The sequence below is a fragment of the Bufo bufo genome, chromosome 5 (assembly GCF_905171765.1).
Source record: "Bufo bufo chromosome 5, aBufBuf1.1, whole genome shotgun sequence".
Lineage (NCBI taxonomy): Eukaryota > Metazoa > Chordata > Amphibia > Anura > Bufonidae > Bufo > Bufo bufo.
In genome coordinates, this window is record NC_053393.1 from 107,708,487 (window position 1) to 107,730,760 (window position 22,274).

Below are 22,274 nucleotides of genomic sequence, written 5' to 3' on the forward strand. Positions count from 1 at the left end.
TGAAGGTGAATTGGCGGTTTCAGATTTGGAAATGGACTCGGCCCTGCCGTCCAAGCTAGCCTCAGCGATGGGTCAACTCATCTCTGATATTCGTGACACCTTTAAGGTGCAGGATGATCCCCCTAGCTCTGACGCAGCTAGCGTCTCCTTTATCAGACCCAGGCAGGCCTCAAAAGTCTTTCCAATCCACTCTGATTTCTCCTCTGTGGTGTCTAAGGCTTGGGCTCGCCCGGACGCCCGTTTTGTCAACTCCAAGAAGCTGGACATTTGCTATCCTTTTCCAGCCGATGTCGTGGCCACATGGTCTTCCCCACCCAAGGTGGACCCCCCTGTGGCCCGGCTGTCAAAGAACACGGCCATCCCTGTTCCCGACGGGTCCTCTCAGTCAGCGGAGGACCGTCGCATGGAGACCCTTTCCAAGGGCATTTTTGCTGCCTCCGGTTCTGCTCTCAGACCGGTTTTTGCCTCTGCTTGGGCAGGGAAAGCAATCTCTGCTTGGGGTGCGCAGCTGGAACAGGAGTTGGACTCGGACGTCCCCATCCAGGACCTACGTTCCTTGGCCCAGCTTATTATTCGGGCCGGGAATTTTGTTTGTGAGGCCTCCCTTGATGCGGGAGCCCTTATTGCACGCTCCTCCGCCCTGGCAGTTTCCGTCAGGAGGGAGCTCTGGCTGAAGGTTTGGAAAGCGGACGCTGCCTCCAAACGTTCCTTGGCGGGGCTACCGTTTGCGGGTTCCCGCCTTTTCGGGGTCCGCCTAGACGAACTTATTTCGGAGGCCACGGGTGGTAAAAGCACCCATCTTCCTCAACCCCAAGCCAGGGGCGCCCCCCGCGGACGCCCTGGTGCGTCTCGTTTTCGGTCCTCCCGCAGGGCCTCTGGGGCTCCCACCACAGCTGCCGCTTCGGCTCCTCCCCAGGACAAGCGTAGGAAGCCGTTTTTTCGGGCGCAGCCCTCCTGGCGCAAGCCGCAGGCTGCCCGCACACCCGCAGCAAAGCAGTCCTCTGCCTGAAGGCGCGCCCCCACCCACCCGGGTGGGGGGCCGGCTCCTCCTTTTCAGGGACGTCTGGATGGCTCACGTCTCCGACGCCTGGGCCCTCGAAATTGTGTCCTCCGGATACAAAATCGAATTTGCATCCTTCCCTCCAGATCGGTTCTTTCGCTCCCGCCCGCCGCGGGACCCGAAAAGCGCGGCTGCGTTCTCCGCGGCAGTTCAAGCCTTACTGGACAGGGGGGTGATAACCCCCGTTCCTCTAGAGGAAAGGTTCCAAGGGTTCTACTCGAACCTCTTTGTAGTTCCCAAGAAGGGAGGTTCGGTGCGGCCCATTTTGGACCTCAAAAAGCTCAACCGTTTTCTCCTCCTTCGACGGTTTCGGATGGAGTCCCTCCGTTCCGCGGTGGCTTCCCTGGAGCAGGGAGATTTCATGTCTTCCATCGATATACAGGATGCCTACCTCCATGTTCCGGTAGCCCGGTGTCACCATCGCTTCCTCCGATTCGCCGTGGGGGACCTCCACTTCCAGTTTGTCGCCCTTCCCTTTGGGCTGGCAACAGCCCCCCGGGTGTTCACCAAGGTCCTGGCCCCGGTTTTGGCCTTACTCCGTTCCAGGGGTGTTTTTCTGCTACCGTACTTGGACGATATCCTCATCAAGGCTCCGTCCCTTTCTCAAGCGGTTGCCAGCGTGGATCTCACTCTAGAGACTCTGGCGAGGTTCGGTTGGGTCATCAACTTCCCCAAGTCCTCCCTTCCCCCCTCCAGACAACTAGTCTTCCTGGGAATGCTTTTAGACACAGGAGCGGTTCGGGGTCTCCTTCTCCACCGTCGACCGTCCTTCCGCTTCTGCATGCGGGTCTTGGGGCAGATGGTTGCCTGCTTCGAGTCGATCCCATTTGCGCAGTTTCACTCCCGCCCTCTCCAACGGGCGATCATCTCCTCCTGGGACAAATCGCCGGAGTCTCTGGATCATCCCTTCCGTCTATCGCCTCCGGTGCGGTCATCTCTCCGCTGGTGGTTACAGTCCCCTCTTCTGGGCAGGTCCTTTCTGCCACTCAACTGGTTGGTGGTTACAACCGATGCCAGTCTCTTGGGCTGGGGAGGCGTGTTTCCTCCCCGATCCGTCCAGGGCATTTGGTCTCCATCGGAGTCCAAACTCTCGATCAATGTCCTGGAGCTGAGAGCGGCCCTTTTGTCTCTACGACACTGGACTCATCTGCTGAAGGGTCATCCTGTTCGTGTACAATCGGACAACGCCACGGCTGTGGCGTACATAAACCACCAGGGGGGCACTCGCAGCGCTGCAGCAATGCGGGAGGTCACCAGCATTCTCCGTTGGGCGGAAGCCCACGTCCCGGCCCTATCTGCAATTTTTATTCCAGGGGTGGACAATTGGGCGGCGGACTTCCTCAGTCGCACCACCGTCGACCCCGGCGAGTGGTCTCTTCACCCGGAGGTATTCGAGGCCATTTGCCTTCGTTGGGGCATACCGGACGTGGACCTCATGGCCTCAAAATTCAATCACAAGGTCCCCGCCTATCTGTCCAGGGCCAGGGATCCGGGAGCTTGCGGAGCCGACGCCCTTGTTCTTCCTTGGCGAGGCTTCGCGTGCCCATACATATTCCCTCCCATCCCTCTCCTGCCCAAGGTCCTTCGGAAGATCGCGGCGGAAGGCGTCTCGGTGATTCTGGTCGCTCCGGACTGGCCCCGCCGGTCTTGGTATGCCGACCTCATGCTGCTCCTGGCAGACGCGCCCTGGCCGCTGCCCGCCAGGGAAGATCTTCTCTCTCAGGGACCGATCTTCCACCCGCGTTTAGGGTCCCTACGTTTGACGGCGTGGTTGTTGAGACCACCGTCCTGACACGTAGGGGTTTTTCTGCGGACGTCGTCCGCACCATGATCCGCGCCCGTAAGCCGTCCTCTTCTAGGATCTATTATAGGACCTGGAGGACCTTTTTGGGGTTCTGTGCCGATCTGGGGATTACTCCGCTCCGCTTTTCTCTCCCCACCGTTTTGTCCTTCCTGCAGAGCGGACTGGCCCAAGGGCTGGGCCTTAGTTCTTTGAAGGGTCAGGTGTCTGCGCTGTCCATTTTGTTTCAGCGCCCACTGGCCCCCCTTGGTCCTGTCAAGACCTTCCTTCAGGGCGTGGCTCACGCGGTTCCCCCGTACCGTCCTCCGGTACCGCCCTGGGACCTGAACCTGGTTCTCTCAGCGCTCCAGGCTTCCCCTTTCGAGCCTCTGCGGACGGTTTCCTTGCGACTTCTGTCCTGCAAGGTTATTTTCCTTGTAGCCGTCACCTCTCTTCGGAGGGTGTCCGAATTGGCTGCACTCTCCTGTCTGGAACCTTTCCTAGTGTTCCACCAGGACAAGGTGGTTCTTCGTCCGGTCCCTTCCTTCCTTCCTAAGGTGGTCTCCGCCTTTCATCTGAACGAGGACATCGTTCTCCCCTCTTTGTGTCCTTCCCCTTCCCACCCGCGGGAGAGGAAGCTTCATCGCCTGGACGTTGTCAGGGCGCTCAAGATTTACCTGGAAGTAACCAGCTCTTTCAGGCATACTGACTCGCTCTTTGTGGTCCCGGAGGGGTCGCGCAGAGGGATGGCGGCATCCAAAGTTGCTATCGCCCGTTTTGTCAAGATGGCTGTTACTGAGGCTTATCTCGCCAAGGGCAAGGTTCCGCCCCTTGGTGTTACCGCTCACTCCACTAGAGCGGTCGGGGCTTCCTGGGCTCAGAGGAATCGGGCTTCTACGGAGCAGATTTGCAAGGCGGCCACTTGGTCCTCCTTGCACACCTTCACCAAGTTCTACAGGGTGCATACTCATGCGTCGGCTGACGCTGCTTTAGGCCGTCTGGTGTTGCAGGCGGCAGTTGATTGATGCCTCTGGTGTTGGTTGAGTTTGTTCTGGTCCCTCCCTTCTGGGACTGCTCTGGAACGTCCCATGGTTTCCTGTGTCCCCCAAGGAATATGGGCGAGAAAAGGAGACTTTTGTATTACTTACCAGTAAAGTCTCTTTCTCGCTCTTCCTTGGGGGACACAGCACCCGCCCTTCATTTGGGTTACAGTTGTGGTTCCGGCTTGGTTGCCCCCTTTGGGGCTCGACAGTTCTTTTTCCGGTTGGTGGTTATCTTTCACTACTTGGACACGCAACTGGCAGTCTCTTCTCCAGGCTGAAGGGTATAGCTGATGGAGGAGGGGCTTACAGCTTTCACTTAGTGTCACGCCTCCTAGGGAGCAGAGCTATACCCATGGTTTCCTGTGTCCCCCAAGGAAGAGCGAGAAAGAGACTTTACTGGTAAGTAATACAAAAGTCTCCTTATTTTGGAAAGTGTTCCTTCTCTTTTCTGGGAAGTATTCTATGTAAATAAAAACTGAAGAGGGAAGATGTAGCTATGTATCTATCCATCATGGGTAGTTTGTCTTCACTGCAGGACCGGGGTGAGGAGGAGTTTGGATGGAACGATGGCTATACATGTGCACTGCCCCTCCTATCTTAGGCCTCATGCACATGACCATATTTTGTATCAGTGTCCGATCCGCATTTTATTGTGTCCGCTAAATATTTTTTTTAGACAATTAGGACATCATACGGAAGTGATCAGTGATTTGTAGATCGCAAAACCGATAGGTCATGTGCATGAGGCCTTGGTCTGTGGGGCTGGCGGAGACAGTCTAGTAAAATGCTTAACCCCATAAACATTGATTGGCGCTGCAGGGCACATGTGCGACCCCTTTGTATATGTGATGAATGTTTTTGGAGGAATAATCTGCTTTAGGCCTCATGCACACGGCCGTGTTCCACGGCCGAGAGCGGTCCGTGGTAACCCGGCCGGGATTCCTTCTGACAGCAGGAGCGCACAGCATCATTGGTTGCTATGACGCCGTGCTCTTCATGCCGCCGCTGCTGTTCAGTGATACACTCGTATAGATCATGCATCACTGAACAGCAGCGGCGGCATGAAGCGCACGGCGTCATAGCAACCAATGACGCAGTGCGCTCCTGCTGTCAGAAGGAATCCCGGCCGGGTTACCACGGACCGCTCTCGGCCGCGGAACATGGCCGTGTGCATGAGGCCTTAAGAATATTGTGCATTGTCTTATAATAAACCTTTGGCACAATATAGTGCAAAATACCCCGTTCTAATGTGCACCATTCAATCGAAAGAAACTTCATCTTCGTGTAAAGCACCTGGGATTGATATTAAGACCCCTAATGTTTCAGCGTTTTTGGTGCAGGTCAAGGCTCGGGATCCAGATCTCTGTGCAGTTAGAGCAGATGCTCCCCTGTCCTCGCATGTGCCTGGTTTGTCTGATGACTCAATGATATGACAGAACTGACCAGATCTTTGTATACAGGCAGTATAGGTTTAAGCATTATTAACTAAATGCTGAAGCTTAAAGGGAACCTGTCATCAACTTTATGCTGCCCATACTAACCGCAGCATAAGGCCTCATGCACACGGCCGTTGTTTTGGTCCGCATCCGAGCCGCAGTTTTGGCGGCTCGGATGCGGACCCATTCACTTCAATTGGGCCGCTTTGCGGACAAGAATAGGCAGTTATATTAAAGGCTGTCCGTGCCGTTCTGCAAATTGCGGAACGCGCATGGACGTCATCCGTGTTTTGTGGATCCGCGATTTGCGGACCGCAAAACACACCACGGTCGTGTGCATGTAGCCTAAAGTAGAGACAGGGGAGTTGATTTCAGAGATCTGTCATTTAAAAGTAAGTGGTTGCCAAGAACCAACATCACAATCATTGCAGACTGGACCTGGAAAAGAGTCCCGGCCACCTGAGAAGAGTCCTGGTTATTCATGAATTCCTGCTCTCCTGCCCACCTGCTGATGACTGACAGTCTTCTACCTAGGTTTCTCCCCTTCTCTCTAGGAGAGAACTGCCAATCATCAGCAGGAGATTAGGAATAACCAGGACTCTTCTCAGGTAGATTTGACTCTTTTCCAGGCCTGGGCTGAAATGATTATGATGCTTGTTCTCAGCAACCACTTACTTTTAGCTCATGAGTGACACACCGCTGAAATCAGCATTTTTGTCACTAATTTATGCTGCCCTCATGTTAAGTTGATGACAGGTTCTCTTTAAAGTGGTTGCGCAAGAATGGCTAGACCTGTGAAGGAAAGATGACTTACCTGCTTCCTGGAGCCCGCTCCCCAATTTTTCTCCTGCAGGCCTACGATGCTATGCTGGGCTCCCTCAATGTCAACATCTGGTTTGACATCGCCACAGCCAATCACTGGCCGGGCCTGATACTTTCGCAATGTGACAATTTTTCATGACGTAAGGGGAGCTGGTGACAGCCACGGCAATGTCAACCGGATGTTCACATTGAGGGAGCTCAGCGGTGCATCGCATGCTTGCAAGAGAAGGAGCGGAGAGCTGGCACCAGGAAGCAGGTATGTCGTCTTCCCTTTACAGACCCTGTGGGGAGGAATGAGTCCCCCCTCATTTTTCACAACCCCTTTAAAGTGAACCAGTTGGGTGATTTGTGCCTCTCTATCTGAGAGCAAGATATGGTGGAGGAAGAGAAGCTTAGCTCTGTTATGTATAGGTTTATATAATTTTTAAGAGAAAATCCGAGTAAATCCTGACAGGACTCCTAGGAGAGGTGGTGAGAGTCCTGATGACCCTGCCCACACAAGATAATTGACAACCTTCTGTGTACCCACACTGATAGGAGAGTTGTCAATCATCCTGTGTGGGCCGATGTAATCAGGACTGTCCCTCTTGGGAGTCCTGCCCGGGATATTCTCTGCTTTTTACTCTGAAATTGTCCTCCAAATCATGTAAAGTGATATATTGCAGAGCTCAGCTTCTTTCCCTCTATCATATCTTGCTCCAAGATTTGGCAGCAGATATCACCTGACAGGTTCACTTTAAGGCTAATGTCAGACGAGCGTGTCCACTGCGGGAAACGCGTTCTGTGTCGGAGCATGATTTTCCCTTATGTACACTACTCCTGTGACATGAGCGCACAGCATTATAATGCTGTGTGTCTCTGCCTGAACTTGCTGTATTGATTTGTACTGATGGCATTATGTGAGAACAAATGATTGCAGCAAAAGTCAAGCAGAGACCTACAGCATTATAAATCATTATAGTGCTGTGTGCTGATGTCACAGGAGCAGTGCACATAACGGGACATCGAGCTCCCACATGGAGCGTGTTTCCCGCAGTGGACACGCTCGCCTGACACTAGGCTAATTGGGTTGTCTACTTTGACTGTCTTGGCAGTATACTGGTCATGATGTCCACCTGTTCACACCTCCAGAGATCACCAGTAATCTTGCGTAAACTTGGAAGTAAATCTTCAATTTCCCTGCAGTACAACCACAAGGAAGATTAGGAATTACAAAGTAGCCATTCAAATCAATGGGATATCTGTGTGATTAATGTAGGACAGGACCTCCAGCCTGAGACACCTTTTGCAACTGCTGACCACTGTTGCCAAAAGATGAGGGTCCTGAAAAAAAGACCCCTTTAAACTCAAAATTCTGTAAAATAGGGTTTATGAAAATATACATTTTAAACTGACAAACCCTTTAAAGGGCAATTATGTACATGATTATATAGGCAGCCATCTTGCCTGAGCTGCTGTTTAACAGCATTTAGTGTTATGCTTTACAGCAACCCCATGGGCCATAGACACAATAGACAGGAGATGACTCGGTGAAATAGATGGGACAAGTTTTTAGGGCAGTGACCTATGCAGAGAGGGGCAGTAGCTGAGACATTACGTGTTATGAATAGTGGATCATGTGTTATCTGTACAGAGGTGTTATTTGTCATTGTAATCCTGCCTGTGATAATGAGATGATGGTAATTATGATTTGCTATTGAAGTTTTTAGTTAATTGTTCTTAAATACACACCTCATTGAGTAGGCTGTGACGCAGTCTGGGGCGGACTGGCTCTAGACCCTACAGGGAAATTTCCCGGCCGGGCCCTCTTCAAGGCTGCCAGCCAGGTACATGAAGATCTCTCAGCATTAAAATTAATTTAACGAAAGAGCTAGTGATGAGCGAAGTGAGCTTTGGATGCTACATCCAAAGTAGCTTTGTTCAGAGCTTTGGAATAATGCTGTTTGGAGATCCGTCTCAGTACAGTATTAGAATGTATGGGCTCCGATGAGCTGAAGTTGGTTATTCGCAAAGTCCCGCATGACTTCGTTGAATAACTTTGGTAGCTCATTTTTAAACCACTTTAAAACTTGAAACCGAACTCTGCTTCGATTCCGGCTGGTACCTCTGAACCGAAGCAGAGTTCGGGTTTTAAAGTGGTTTTCCACTTTAAAAAACGGCTTCCGAAGTTATTCAACAAAGTCACGTGTGACTTTGGAATAACTGACTTCGGCTCATTGGAGCCCATACATTTTAATACTGTACGGAGACGGATCTCCGTACAGTATTATTCTGAAGTTTTGAATGAAGGGACTTTGGATGTAGCAATCGAAGCTCGCGTCGCTCATTACTAGCAGGAGCATCAGGCACCTATACACCTGGTCAGTGGCCGCCGGTGCCCTCCTGAATTCAACTGTATATTGTATTCCTCAGGATGTTGATACAGATGAATACTGCGGCAGGGGTGGAGGTATTATGTGCTGCACTGTGATATTGTGTTCTGCACTACTTGTGTTGCCCCATCTTTTGTCAGTTTGGAACCACCTACAACATGGGGCCACTTTTAGTTTTCTTCCAGGGCCACTATTAAGTTCCCAGTCCACCCCTGAACACAGTGGTATGCATGATCACCCACCACCAGCTATATTTGTTGCTAAGGAGCCGCTATAACCCTTCTTTACCATTAGTAATGTCATAAAGCATTTCCAAGAAGCAACCTAGGAAATTATAGATGAATGCGACGTTGGTGTATAAAATACTGGATTGATGTAGCCGCATTCCATGAAGCTTTTGATATTTTACCTTTCAAAGCAGCAGGTCAGTTTTGTTGGAGTGATGTGATATACGTAGTTGCCATGGTGATCCTCCATATGTCCTCTATCGGAAGGCTTGCATGTGCTTTGCCTGCAGGGTTAAACCTGGCATGTGTGAATGGCATCACGATTACACCATAAGGACCGTATGCGGAACCATTCACTTCAATGGGTCCGCAAAAACAACGGAAGGTACTCCGTCTGCATTCCGTTTCCATATTTTCGTATTTCCATTCCGCAAAAAAGTAGTGCATGTCCTATTATTGTCCGCAAATCACGGTCCGAGGCCCCATTCAAGTCAACTGGTCTGTAAAAAATACAGAACGCACGCGGAACACATCTGTATGTCATCGGTATTTTGTGGATCCATACTGTAGCAATGATATGCCCAGCCCATATTGCTCGTGTGTTTGGAGATTAATAAGTTACTGTTTCTGATCTGCAAAAAAAAAGAAACCATACGTATATGTTTTGTGGAATAACGGAATGGAAGAGGACTTAAATCGGAGAAAAAAAAACTCAGCTAGCACCCCTGACTAGCCTGTCTGCCCTATAGGCTTATTTTAATTAGAGTAAATGTAAAGCTGTAGCCTGCTCTCATTGTATTTATTGGAAGCCATTTGGCACCAGGAGAAGTAAAGAGTGGGCTCAGCATGCATGTTGGTACCTACATCCCTGGATTTAATGGAGGCCGTTATGGCACCAAAAATGGTAAAAAGCCGAGTGGACCCAGCATGCATGTGGAACCTGCACTCCCTGAATTTTATGGTGGCCATTTTGGCACATAACAGGTAGTATTTAGTGTTAGGTTCCCGTCTTGTAGAGATCGCCTTGACGTTTGGCAGACGGGCCCAAATAATTTTGTACAAAATGTATTTGCCAAGAATCTCAAATTTGTATAATAAGCGTAGCATTATCACCATAATGTTTTCTATAATTATGGCATTATTGTACTTTGTTTGCATTATTCAGCTAGAAGCATAATTTTATTATAGTACTACAATACTTATATAGTAGCGAAGGGATGATCCACCTACGTTCCACAGGATAGCAACCCTAGAAAGGTCAAAACCTCCTTTATGCCGATAGGGACCCCATAAAGTTTGACTTGAGTCTGCAACATGGACCTGACTTGATGGTTCGCGTCTCAGAGGCATAAGTAACTATGTCCTTTGTTTGTCTTTGGTTTTCTGAGTAGAATTTTTAAATTGTGATAATTCGGCCTACAGGCTCTTTAAAAAAATAAAGTGTGAACAGTTCCCATAGCCTCTAATGACAACCATTTTGAACAAAAACTGCAAAAATGTCTGTGGTCAGGAATGTAGAGACCTAACAGAGAACATTGCATTTGTGCCTGGCAGGGGATGGAATGGGTGCAAGCGGGGGGTGTCGTTCCTATCTGGTTAGGTAGTCTAAAGCTACTGTAGTAGAGTTGTATATTCAGATATGCTTGTGCGAAAGAGGCCAAAAGAAGATTAGATTGTAACGTGTACTAAAAGAAAGTGAACTTTGAAATTTAAAAAACAAAAAAACAAACATCAAATTATGTGAACAAATGCAACATGATCTGCTGTATAAAACCATTTTTCTCTGTTCTTTTAAAGGGGCAGATTAATCAACATGGGATAAGCTATGGATACTATACATGTAGATGTATACTATTGTGTAACACTATAATATTATACCGCATGACATGAGCCGTGTACTGTATGTAACCAAATGTTTCTGTTTTCACATGTCACAGAGCTAGAGAATGGCACACATTAAGGCACCATCATCTGCATCCATGTGTGACTCTTCTTTTTCGTCTGTGCTACCCGCTCCTGCCACAAGTACCAGTCAGATGAGTGTGCAAAGCTCCCTGAATGGATCTGCTACAGAATTACCCGCAGATAGCCCCATCGAAAGTCTTGTGGATTCATCATCCTCTGTTAGCTCGCCAGGCGTGGCCAGGGAAGAAGGGCCAGCCAAACTCTTGGAAGGTACAGTGCAATTCAGGACTTGGCGTCAAGCACCTCCTATGGAAAGCTGCAGAACATCAGGATTTTGGTACAGATGTAGCAAATGTTACCTTGACACCTAATGTGTTAAATACACAGTTGCAGAAAACTTTAAATTAACACTTAAAGGACATCTGTCAGCAGATTTGTACCTATGAACCAGGCTGACCTATTACATGTGCGCTTGGCAGCTGAAGGCATCTGTGTTGGTCCCATTATCACATGTGTACACAGTGCTGAGAAAAATTATGTTTTTAGTATATGCAAATGAGCCTCTAGGAGCAACGGGGGTGTTGCCGTTACACCTAGAGGTTCTGCTCTCTCTGCAACTGTCGTGCCCTCTGTACTTTGATAGGACCAGGCGTTATGTATGATGATTTCATTGCCTGGTCCTGTCAATCAAAGTGCAAAGAACGCAGCAGTTGCAGAGAGAGCAGAGCCTCTAAGAGTAACGGCAACACCCCCATTGCTCCTAGAGGCTCATTTGCATATATTAAAACATTATTTTTCCAAGCAATGCGGACACACATGAACATGGGACCAACACAGAGATGCTAGGGTTTCTCAGTGGGCATCTCTTTCTCCCTGGCTGTGCCGTGGTCCAGTCTGAACCGACTGCGTCACAGCCAGGGAGAAAAAACTGCTCGCCTTCTGCCTGGCAGTGACATGCTCTGCTGCTATTTTACAATTTTGTCAGAAGAGTTACATTCTTGAACATCCATGTTTCTGAGAATGGGTCAGTCCTCGCATCAATCGCTAGTGGCTGCTCAGGTTGAACAAGTTGAGAATTGGAAACTCTGTTTTCCTGCATGCTCACTTCTATATTGATGAGCTGCTTTCTGATGGTGGACCGTTCTCCGAATCAGTGGAGGGCTCACGGCTCAACTAGGGTTTCTATATTTTTTTTTTATCCCAACTTGCTCGAGAGTGTGGGGTTTATCAGAAAGGGGGGAGGGGGGTGTCTTTATGGAAAAAGGGTACATGGACCAAGATGCACTATTTTGTAAAATTGCTCCACTACTCTGGTAGTAACGTTCTGTATCAAAGTAACCCAAGTAATAGTTGTCGAGCTAGACAAGAGTCCCTGCCCCACATTTATCGGAGCAGGTCTAGACAGCCGGTCTAAGCTTCCGCCATTTATAGGATTAGTAAATCTGGGCCAATATACATGAATCTATAATCATATGCTGAAAATGACTCGTGTTTCATAAGATCTCCCTGTAACCCATTTCTTTGTCTCTGTTCAGTGCCTCTCCATGAAAACATGACAAACCCCAAAGAGAAAACGCCAATGTGTTTGGTGAATGAGTTAGCCCGCTTTAATAGGATTCAGCCACAATATAAACTTCTAGATGAAAGAGGACCAGCGCATTGCAAGGTAGAGCGGCTGCATCTGTCTCTATAAACAGTATAAACCTCTACTTATTGTAGAAATCAGTTGTACATGTGAGTATTTAAACCCCTGTAATATACTAGTATCTACAGGAAATTGTCACCTGCCTGTAGTCCCCTCTATCTGGCTTCAGTAAATATTCATCAACCTTCTCACCCACCAAAAGGATTGGGTATTGGATTTCAACATGCTTTATCGTTTTGTTCTCGGGCAGATAAGTTCCTTTCAGTTGTGTCGGTCAGTGGCTCAAGGGTGGTTTACACTGCACAATGTAACAGTAGGTTGTCAGGAAGGAAGTGTTCCTTCCCGACAGTCAGCTGCTCATTCAGTGGTGGAGATCGCTGTATTTACATGCAGCGATCTCCTTCACAGTATGAGGATGAGGGAAGGCTATTGCAATCCCCAGTCCTCATACAGAATCATTGTTTCTGAGCAGCAGATTGCTGTTTAGACAGCACGATCTGCTGCCCCGAAACAATGATTGATGTGCCTGCACAAAAGACAGGATCACCTGATGAACGAGGGTGATCGGGGGCACGTTTAGATGGGCGTATTGTCGGGAATTATCATTAACAGGATTGGTCATTTCCATTAATCTGCCCTGAAATCAGGCTGTGTAAATCCACCTTTACTCCCCTCTCTTCATTCAGAACACAGACACACTTAGCCGAGCCAAACATGTTTGTGTATGGGGCAGGGAGAGGCGGCTGTCTGCTAGATGATCGTTCCGCTGAATGGCATCTCGTGTGTATGGCCAGTCTAGGGCCATGCATCACAGGCGGAGCATAACCTGCCTCTCTGAAGCATGCCAAGATAAAGGTAGTAATAGATTTGCAGGATTCATGCAAATGTATTAAAGAGGTTATACCCATCTCAGACATTGATAATATATCGCTAGGTTAGGCCATCAGTGTCAGATAGGTGCGGGTCCTACTTCTGGGAACCGCTCCTATCTCCAGAACATGGCCCCCAAAGCGAAAGACAGCACACTGCACTCCATTCACTGATGCAGGGGTTCTGTAAATAGCTGAGTGAGTGCGCTTGGCTATTTTCGGAAGTCATATACCGGTGAAAGGTGAGTGCACCTCACATGTACGCCCACCTCTCCATTCAGCGCAGTAGGACTTCCACAAATAGCTGAGCCAACGCTCTGCAGTTTTTGGAACTCCCACAGCGGTGAACAGAGAGTTTTTGTGCTTGCACAGCTGCTCTCCCTTTTACTTCAGGAGGCCCGTTCTAGAGATAAGAGCGGCTCCCAGAGGTCCCTTCGATAGGCCATGAATGTCTGAAATCAGAATACCCCTTTAAAGGGCTTCTGTCACCCCACTAAACAATTATTTTTTTTTGTATACTTATAATCCCTATCCTGCGATATATCTATACATTATGTTATTAATCATTTTCGTTCAGTAGATATCTCAAAAAACATACTTTTATAATATGCTAATTACCTGTCTACCAGCAAGTAGGGCGTCTACTTGCTGGTGGCAGCCGCAAAAAACCGCCCCCTCCTCCTGTTGATTGACAGGGCCAGCCGCGATCTCCTCCTCCGACTGGCCCTGTCAGCATTTCAAAAATCGTGCGCCTGTGTTGATTCGGCGCATGCGCTCTGACATGAGGAGGCTCGCCTCCTCAGCACTCCCTCAGTGCGCCTGCGCCGATGACGTCACCGAAAGAGAAGACGTCATCGGCGCAGGCACACTGAGGGAGTGCTGAGGAGGCGATCCTCCTTATCTCAGAGCGCATGCGCCGAATCAACACAGGCGCACGATTTTTGAAATGCTGACAGGGCCAGTCGGAGGAGGAGATCGCGGCTGGCCCTGTCAATCAACAGGAGGAGGGGGCGGTTTTTTGCGGCTGCCACCAGCAAGTAGACGCCCTACTTGCTGGTAGACAGGTAATTAGCATATTATAAAAGTATGTTTTTTGAGATATCTACTGAACGAAAATGATTAATAACATAATGTATAGATATATCGCAGGATAGGGATTATAAGTATACAAAAAAAAATAATTGTTTAGTGGGGTGACAGAAGCCCTTTAAAGGGGTATTCTGATTTCAGACATTCATGGCCTATCGAAGGGACCTCTGGGAGCCGCTCTTATCTCTAGAACGGGCCTCCTGAAGTAAAAGGGAGAGCAGCTGTGCAAGCACAAAAACTCTCTGTTCACCGCTGTGGGAGTTCCAAAAACTGCAGAGCGTTGGCTCAGCTATTTGTGGAAGTCCTACTGCGCTGAATGGAGAGGTGGGCGTACATGTGAGGTGCACTCACCTTTCACCGGTATATGACTTCCGAAAATAGCCAAGCGCACTCACTCAGCTATTTACAGAACCCCTGCATCAGTGAATGGAGTGCAGTGTGCTGTCTTTCGCTTTGGGCGCATGCGCTCTGAGATAAGGAGGATCGCCTCCTCAGCACTCCCTCAGTGTGCCTGCGCCGATGACGTCTTCTCTTTCGGTGACGTCATCGGCGCAGGCGCACTGAGGGAGTGCTGAGGAGGCGAGCCTCCTCATGTCAGAGCGCATGCGCCGAATCAACACAGGCGCACTATTTTTGAAATGCTGACAGGGCCAGTCGGAGGAGGAGATCGCGGCTGGCCCTGTCAATCAACAGGAGGAGGGGGCGGTTTTTTGCGGCTGCTACCAGCAAGTAGACGCCCTACTTGCTGGTAGACAGGTAATTAGCATATTATAAAAGTAAGTTTTTTGACATATCTACTGAACGAAAATGATTAATAACATAATGTATAGATATATCGCAGGATAGGGATTATAAGTACACAAAAAAAAAAATATAGTTTAGTGGGGTGACAGAAGCCCTTTAACATAGACCTTAGATATGCAGATTAGGCAACACAGATCTGGTTGCAGTACATCTCACATCCTAATGAGCCTTCGCACAATAGGTGCTCTAAACCCTTTAGAACGTCACCATTTATTATATGTTGGGCAACTTGCTTTTGTGGCTGCTTATCTGACAGATTTCTCAGATTTTTTTACGTTACAAATGTGGCATAAAAACTCACAAGTTTTGGCACAACTGGTGTGCACTTTAGTTGAACTATGTGCCAGCTCATAGCTGGCGTAGATTTCAGTTTCTGGTGCACAGAGCCACAGGATGTGCCAAATTAATTAAGAAGCCTCTTCCTCTTAATAAACTTGGCCTGTCTTTTTCCGTCTGACTACTTTTGTAAGACTCGTGTAAGAAGCGTCTAGAAGGATAACCGTGCCTAGGAGAAGCCCTTCGGTTCTAGTGATTGCTGGGGGCCACACCGCCCGGAAACTACTGATCAATACTTTTAAAATGACACATATCCTATAACTTATTTCTAATGTCGACCATGTTTTCTGTATTTTTATAAAATATTTTTCTCCTTTTTTTATTTTCCAAGTTATTTACAGTTCAGTTGACACTAGGTGATCAAACATGGGAAGCTGAGAGCACTAGCATTAAGAAGGCGCAACATGCTGCAGCGAGTCTAGCATTATCTGAGACCAGACTCCCCAAACCGGCTCCAAGACAGACAAAAAATATCCTTAACAATAACCCAAGTAAGTATATCTTGCTTTGTAGAACTTCTTGTCCATCTGTACCTTAAACTGTGTAAAATACTTGCTGGGGCTTAGCATAAATGTATCCGTTGGATGCAGCCATATTGTGGTCTCACCAATAGGTTTTTGAAGAATATTAACCAGGGGTTGTCCAGGATTTTGATATTGATGGCCTATCCTCAGAATCAGGTAGCAGTATCAGATCAATGATGTCTGACACCCAACACCCCTGCCGATCATTTCTACAGTTCCTGTGCATTGTGTAGTGGACCGAGCTAGTAAATGCAGCACTGTTCCCATTGTGGGAGCAGTGCTGCAGTTTCCAGCTCCGTCCACACAAAATGTACAGAGTGGTGTATTTCTGACAACCAGAGCTACAAGGATGCGGGGTGTCAGACCCTGCTGATCTGCTATTGCTGGCCTATCCTGAGGATAGGCCATCAATATCCAACTTCTTGATTACTCCTTTAAGCTTAGCCTATCATTTAGTAAGGATCAATGGTAATTGTTTTTATCTGCCGCTACACAGAAGCTGCTCATCTGCATCGAATTAAATACTCTTCAGCAAGACTCTCTGCTAAAGGTAATTAGAACTGGGTTGGCTATGGTCTCAACTTTCTGTCATCTTACTATATTCTATACTATTACTGTCTTAGGGCATGTTCACGTGACTTTATAGTTATGGGGAAAAATGCAATGCAAAATTTGTGGCAGAAATCTAAGAGGCTGACCCTCAAATTTCTGCCATGGATTTGCAGTATGAACTGCCTTGGGTTTGCATTTTGACTAGCCCTATTCAGTGTGGCTAATCCCCATGTGGTAGACCCACCTTGGTCTCCTCATCAACATGTGACCCGATGACATAGATTCCTTCGGAAAACAATGAGATGTGGATCATGGAATACACACAGAAATCTGCTTAATGGGGTTATTCATGATTAATGTAAAAATCGGACATCATATGGTACACGGCAATCTCTTTATAACAAACTTAGAACCAGCTCTGTACCTCCCATGGATCCAAAGATCTTCTGATTCATTTCTCCAGTTATTCTGCTAGATTTATTTCAAGCTAGCCGCTTAGGGATTTGTCCTTTCTCAGAGGATGTGTCCTTTCTGCTGCAGCTGGTGTCCGTTAAAGGATGGGACGGAGCATGAGCTTACACCTCAGTGAGCAGGAGACAGATATTCGAAAAAGAACAAACAGCAGGTGGCGCTATACAGATGTATTTCATTGAATAATTCAGCAGCTATAATACATTTAAACTGCAAAGTATTCAGATCCAGGTGCTGGTTTGAAGAAAACAATGTTATTCGTGGGACAAGTCCTTTAAAAACTAGTGTGAATATACCCTTAGAGAACACAATATTGTGGTAAAATTCATTCTGCAATTTTTTTTTTTTTTTTTTTTAACTGTTTCTGGGAAAGCTGGGTGACAATCAATAAAGACGCCCACCATGTCATCTCCTACAGATGTAGTCTCACAGCGTTCCCAAACGGCAGATCTGTCTCCTTATGCATGGATATGAGATTGAGGGACAAATCCCCGCATAATTAGGCAGATCTTTGTGATGCTGAGGACGGGCTGAAAAGGCTGTGCATGACTTCTGTCTTTGGTGTTCCTTGATTACCGTTGTCATGCACCGCCCCTTTTATAGAGGACCTGTCTCCACTCCTGCCATGTCGTTGGCTTGTATTCCCCCATAAAATAACAATCCTGGAGCTTCTTAGAGCTCTGAGTGCGATTTAATAATGAAAACTCTAAATTCACAGCAAAAAAAAAAAAAGACGAACATGCGTTCCGCCGCATATATTAAGTGTTGAGACCCTTTTTTTAAATGTTTCTAACAAGAGCATTTGTTAGAAAAATTGTCTAAAGCTGGCCATACACATTTGATCTATGTTGGTTGAACCCAGCAATTCAGGCAACCATCTAATGTATAAGAGGCCTCCTGATTTCTCAGGTTGTGTGTGCGGTATTACTACTCTGGCTCATTCACTTCACTGGAGCTGAGCTGCAATACCAGACACAACCCATGGATAGACGTGATACCATTTTTGAAATAAAACCGCTATGTTTTTCTAGTCCTGGACAATCCCTTAAGATAACTAAACTTTTGTAAAACGAAGGGCAGAAGCGCTGCTCTGTGAGCTGTGCTCTTCTTCCTCTTCTATCAGCTTGGCTCTGCTCTAAGAACCGAGTTTGTGGACTATGGACCCATATACTTTCTATGGATCCGTATACCACACGCTCGGACAGCCAAGTAGAGCCAATGAAAACCAAAATGGCACATTGCCCAGAGCAGCGCTTTTGTCCCTTTGTTTTATAGAAGTTTGGCTACCCTTCAAATGGCATAGACAAACAGTCCAAAAGGATACAACTTCCTCACATACAAGCTGCGTATGTTTGCCGTTCATCCCCCATAGTTTTAAAAAAGTGTGCTGTAGTATGTGCACACTGTTTGCTGGAATTGGATAGTGTCGTTTTTTTTTGTTTTTTTTTGGCGGAACCATACGGGGTACAGGCATAGTTACAATGGATCCGCAAAAAGAACAGATGTAAGAAGGACGTCGCATGGATGCAGGGTGGGCATACCTAATGTGGTGTGAACAGAGCCTAAATGGCATAGCTTAAAGGGGTTGTCCGGGTTCAGAGCTGAACCCGGACATACCCTTATTTTTACCCAGGCAGCATCGGAGCATCTCATGTGCTCCCTTGCGCTCTTTTGCCCGCCCGGCAGTGTATTTGGTGACGTCACCCGCTCTGATGGGCGTGCTTTAGCTCGGCCCTAGCCGTTTCACGATGTTCTTAGGGATTGGGTATGAAAAACTAAAAAATAATTATGTCCTAAAGGTCAAAATATATTGTGTCTTACAGGCAGATAATTTTAAGTCAGAAAGAATTCAAAATAAAAAGGCATTGCTGACCACCGATCCCCTGCTGTTCAGATGCTGTAACCCGCCTCTGCAGGGATTGGCTGTGCGGCTCATTTCTGGTGTGTTGAACCAGGACAGGAGGTTGCGAGTAAAGGGTGCTGGAACAACCTCGGGTTGCTATATTATTTTTAACTCTTTCTGACTTTTTTATTTTATTTTAAATAATAATGTACATTCAAGTTCCCCTCGAGCTTGGCTTAATTCTGGCACCGCACAACGGTGCCCTGTACAGAGGTGCTGTGCCAGGATTTAGCTTCTGCCCGAGTCCGCTCAGCTTAAGGCTCTCTATTGCACTTCGGCGCAGGAGTGCGACGTGCTGTAGAGAGCACTGTAAAAGAATGACGATTTTAAGATGATTCAAAAAAGCAGTAAAATCCAGGACTTTGGGTCCTTTTTTGAGTAGGAAAACAGCATAAATGATAAAGTGCATTACAAAAATAATTTCTGGGCCACTTAGAACAGTTTAAAAGGAAGTTGTGAAAAGGTTTAGTTACTTTTCAGGGACTCGTGTACACAAACATATTTTTGTTTTGCGGGTCAGATGAGGACCCATTGACTTCACGGTCTGCTGTCTGCATCTGTATGTCCGTTCCATTACACCCACTGTATAGAGCATGTCCTATTCTTGTCCGCTTTACAGACAAGGATAGGAAAGTTCTATTATGGGCCGGACTTTCTGTTCTGCAGAATGCAGGAGGCACCTGGTTTCCGTGTTTTGCGGATTCGCAATTTACGGACCGCTAAAACTGCTACAGCAGTGTGCATGAGCCCTAAATGTGATTACCTGACTATTAAAGGGGTTGTCTCACTTCAGCAAATGGCATTTATCATGTAGAGAAAGTTAATACAAGGCACTTACTAATGTACTGTGATTGTCCATATTGCCTCTTTTACTGGCTTGATTCATTTTTCAGTTGCATTATCTACTGCTCGTATCCATGGTTATGACCACCTTGCAATCCAGCAGTGGTGGTCGTGCTTGCACACTATAGAAAAAAGTGCTGGACTATGCACACTCCCGTGGTCTTGGCCACCAGAGAGTCCAGAGCTTTTTCCTATATTGTATAAACCCTGTCACCTCTGATGGATTGTAGAGTGGTCGTAACCATGGAAACGACCAGTGTATAACGTGATGGAAAAATGAATCCAGCCCTCGAAAAAGGCAATATGGATAATAACAATACATTAGTAAGTGCCTTGTATTAACTTTGTCTACCTGATAAATGGGGGGGGGAGGTTCATTGAAAAAATGGGCCAATACGTTTTTAAATGGCTATATTCACAATCCTTTTCTGTATGCATGGCGTTTATTTGAGTAGGCAGCGTGTTCAAGGGATCAGTTTGGGAACCATTTTTTAGCTGTTTTGTGTTTGCTTGGTTCTTGTGAGTGTTTGTTCTGGGTTTGTGTATTTATTATTATTTTTATATTTATTTATATTTTTTTACTGCCTGTGTTTCTGAAAAATTCCAGTAGTGAAACAGTCCTGTGTAAAGAGACCATAACAGCTATTATCCAGCAGATTATGGTGAACGTTGGTATGGATGCTAGTTCACAATGAATAGCCAGTGTTATTCTGCTGGCACCAACAACATGGTCTCTGGGCAGCAGATGGTGCTCTGTAAACAGCTATCTGCTGTCCAGAATCATTAAACCTGTATGGGGACAAGCGTTTGCAGTGCCGAGGTGATTGCTGCATACTAATGCAGCTCTCAACTCCTCTGACGAGCCGGCAGTTATCGGGAAGGAACAGTTCATTCCTTGTTATTGCCTGCTCAGTAGTATTTATACAGTGTCTGCCTGCTGTATCTATACGGTATCTGCTGGGGGCTGGGCTCCATAGCAAATTTTTGAATGACCTCTACCCTGCAAACTCCCTCTTTCTGCCTCACCCTCATTTCTGCCCAACCCCTCCTCCCGTGTCTAGTCAAGACTACCCACCCTCGCCGTAATCTACACAAGAGACACTACAAAACAGGATCTAAATCTCTTCTATGTATCTAGTGATGGCTCGAAGTACAGATATTGTAGCAGATTTTACCTGCAGTCCTATGTAACAACCCAGATAACAGTGATATGTCTCTGAATACAGATATTGTAGTAGGTGTTACCTCCCTGCCGCCTGTGTAACAACCCAAATAAGGGTACTTTCACACTTGCGGCAGAGGATTCCGGCAGGCAGTTTCGTAGCCGATACTGCCTGCCGGGTCCGTCAAAACGTATGCAAACTGATGGCATTTGTCAGACGGATCAGGATCCTGATCCGTATGACAAATGCATTGAAATGCCGGATCCGTTTTTCCGGTGTCATCTGGGAAAACGGATTTGGCATTTATTTTTTTCACATTTTTTGCGGTCTGAGCATGCACATCCGTTTTGCCAGAACACTCGGGCCAGATCTGGCATTAATGCATGTCAATGGGAAAAAAAATGGGCAAGTGTTCTGGAATTTTGGACGGAGATAAAACCGTAGCATGCTCCGGTATTATCTCCGTCCTTAAAAGTCAAAAATACTGAACTGAAGACATCCTGAACAGATTGCTCTCCATTCAGAATGCATTAGGATAAAACTGATCAGTTCTTTTCCGGTATTGAGCCCCCGGAAAAGAATAACGCTAGTGGGAAAGTACCCTCATAGTGATAACTCTCAGAGTACAGATAATGTAGTAGATGTCACCTGCAGTCCTATGTAACACCACATATAGTCCGTTCCCCCACCACCCATACACTTACTGAGGGGAGGGGGTCGCTATTGTCCGTTGGGGTGTGTGAAAGTGGAGTCCTGGAGGGGGTATTATTTTACCAAGCCCCATTCCCATGTACCTTGTGTCTTGAGGCTGAGCTCCTCTGCTGCACACACAGGACCCTCCACTCGCAGGCAGCAATAGGTTCTGTGCTGTGCTGATGACATGACGTCCTGGAGTTAAAAAACTAAACAAAAACAAGCCTAGCACTGATTGGCTGAGGCTGAGCCAACCAGCGTTGGGCCTTCTGAACACGATCATATCCGTTTTGCAGTCCACAAATCGCGGATCCACAAAAATGCAGATGCAGTCCATGTGCATCCCGTAATTTTCACAGGACCCACTGTATAATAATAAAAAAAAAAAAAATAAAGCCTATCCTTGTCTGCAGTACGGACAAGAATAGGACAGTTTCTATAACTTACGGCCCAGCTGCACAGATGTGGACCGCACACGGATGTCGCTGTGCTGCTGTACACTAGTTAATAATATATATCTGGCCCTCGCGGCCCCCCTTCCTCTGGCGTGGGCCCCCAGCAGCTGCTATGGCGGTAGTTACACCCATGGTATCTGCCTGCTGTAGCTATACATCATTGAATATCTCCATCGCGCTTTGAAAGATGAGAATATGAATACTGCGGAGCATAGTGTACTGTAAGGACTCCGTGTGCCTCCATAGCCTTGTGCATTAGGCCTATTACCTCTGATTTAAAGG

At 47.3% G+C, this 22,274-nt stretch overlaps 1 protein-coding gene across 3 annotated transcripts in view; it reads left to right on the forward strand.

The window, feature by feature from the left end:
• The window catches only part of STAU2 (staufen double-stranded RNA binding protein 2), a 321,730-nt gene that overhangs the window by 22,455 nt on the left and 277,001 nt on the right, over window positions 1–22,274 (forward strand). For all 3 annotated transcript variants that reach the window (XM_040431992.1, XM_040431994.1, XM_040431993.1), the window contains exons 2-5: window positions 10,678–10,915; window positions 12,181–12,311; window positions 15,720–15,879; window positions 16,409–16,462. In XM_040431992.1, coding sequence (XP_040287926.1) covers window positions 10,687–10,915; window positions 12,181–12,311; window positions 15,720–15,879; window positions 16,409–16,462 — 574 coding nt within the window. In that variant the 5' untranslated portion in view covers window positions 10,678–10,686. The remainder of the gene's footprint in view (window positions 1–10,677; window positions 10,916–12,180; window positions 12,312–15,719; window positions 15,880–16,408; window positions 16,463–22,274) is intronic.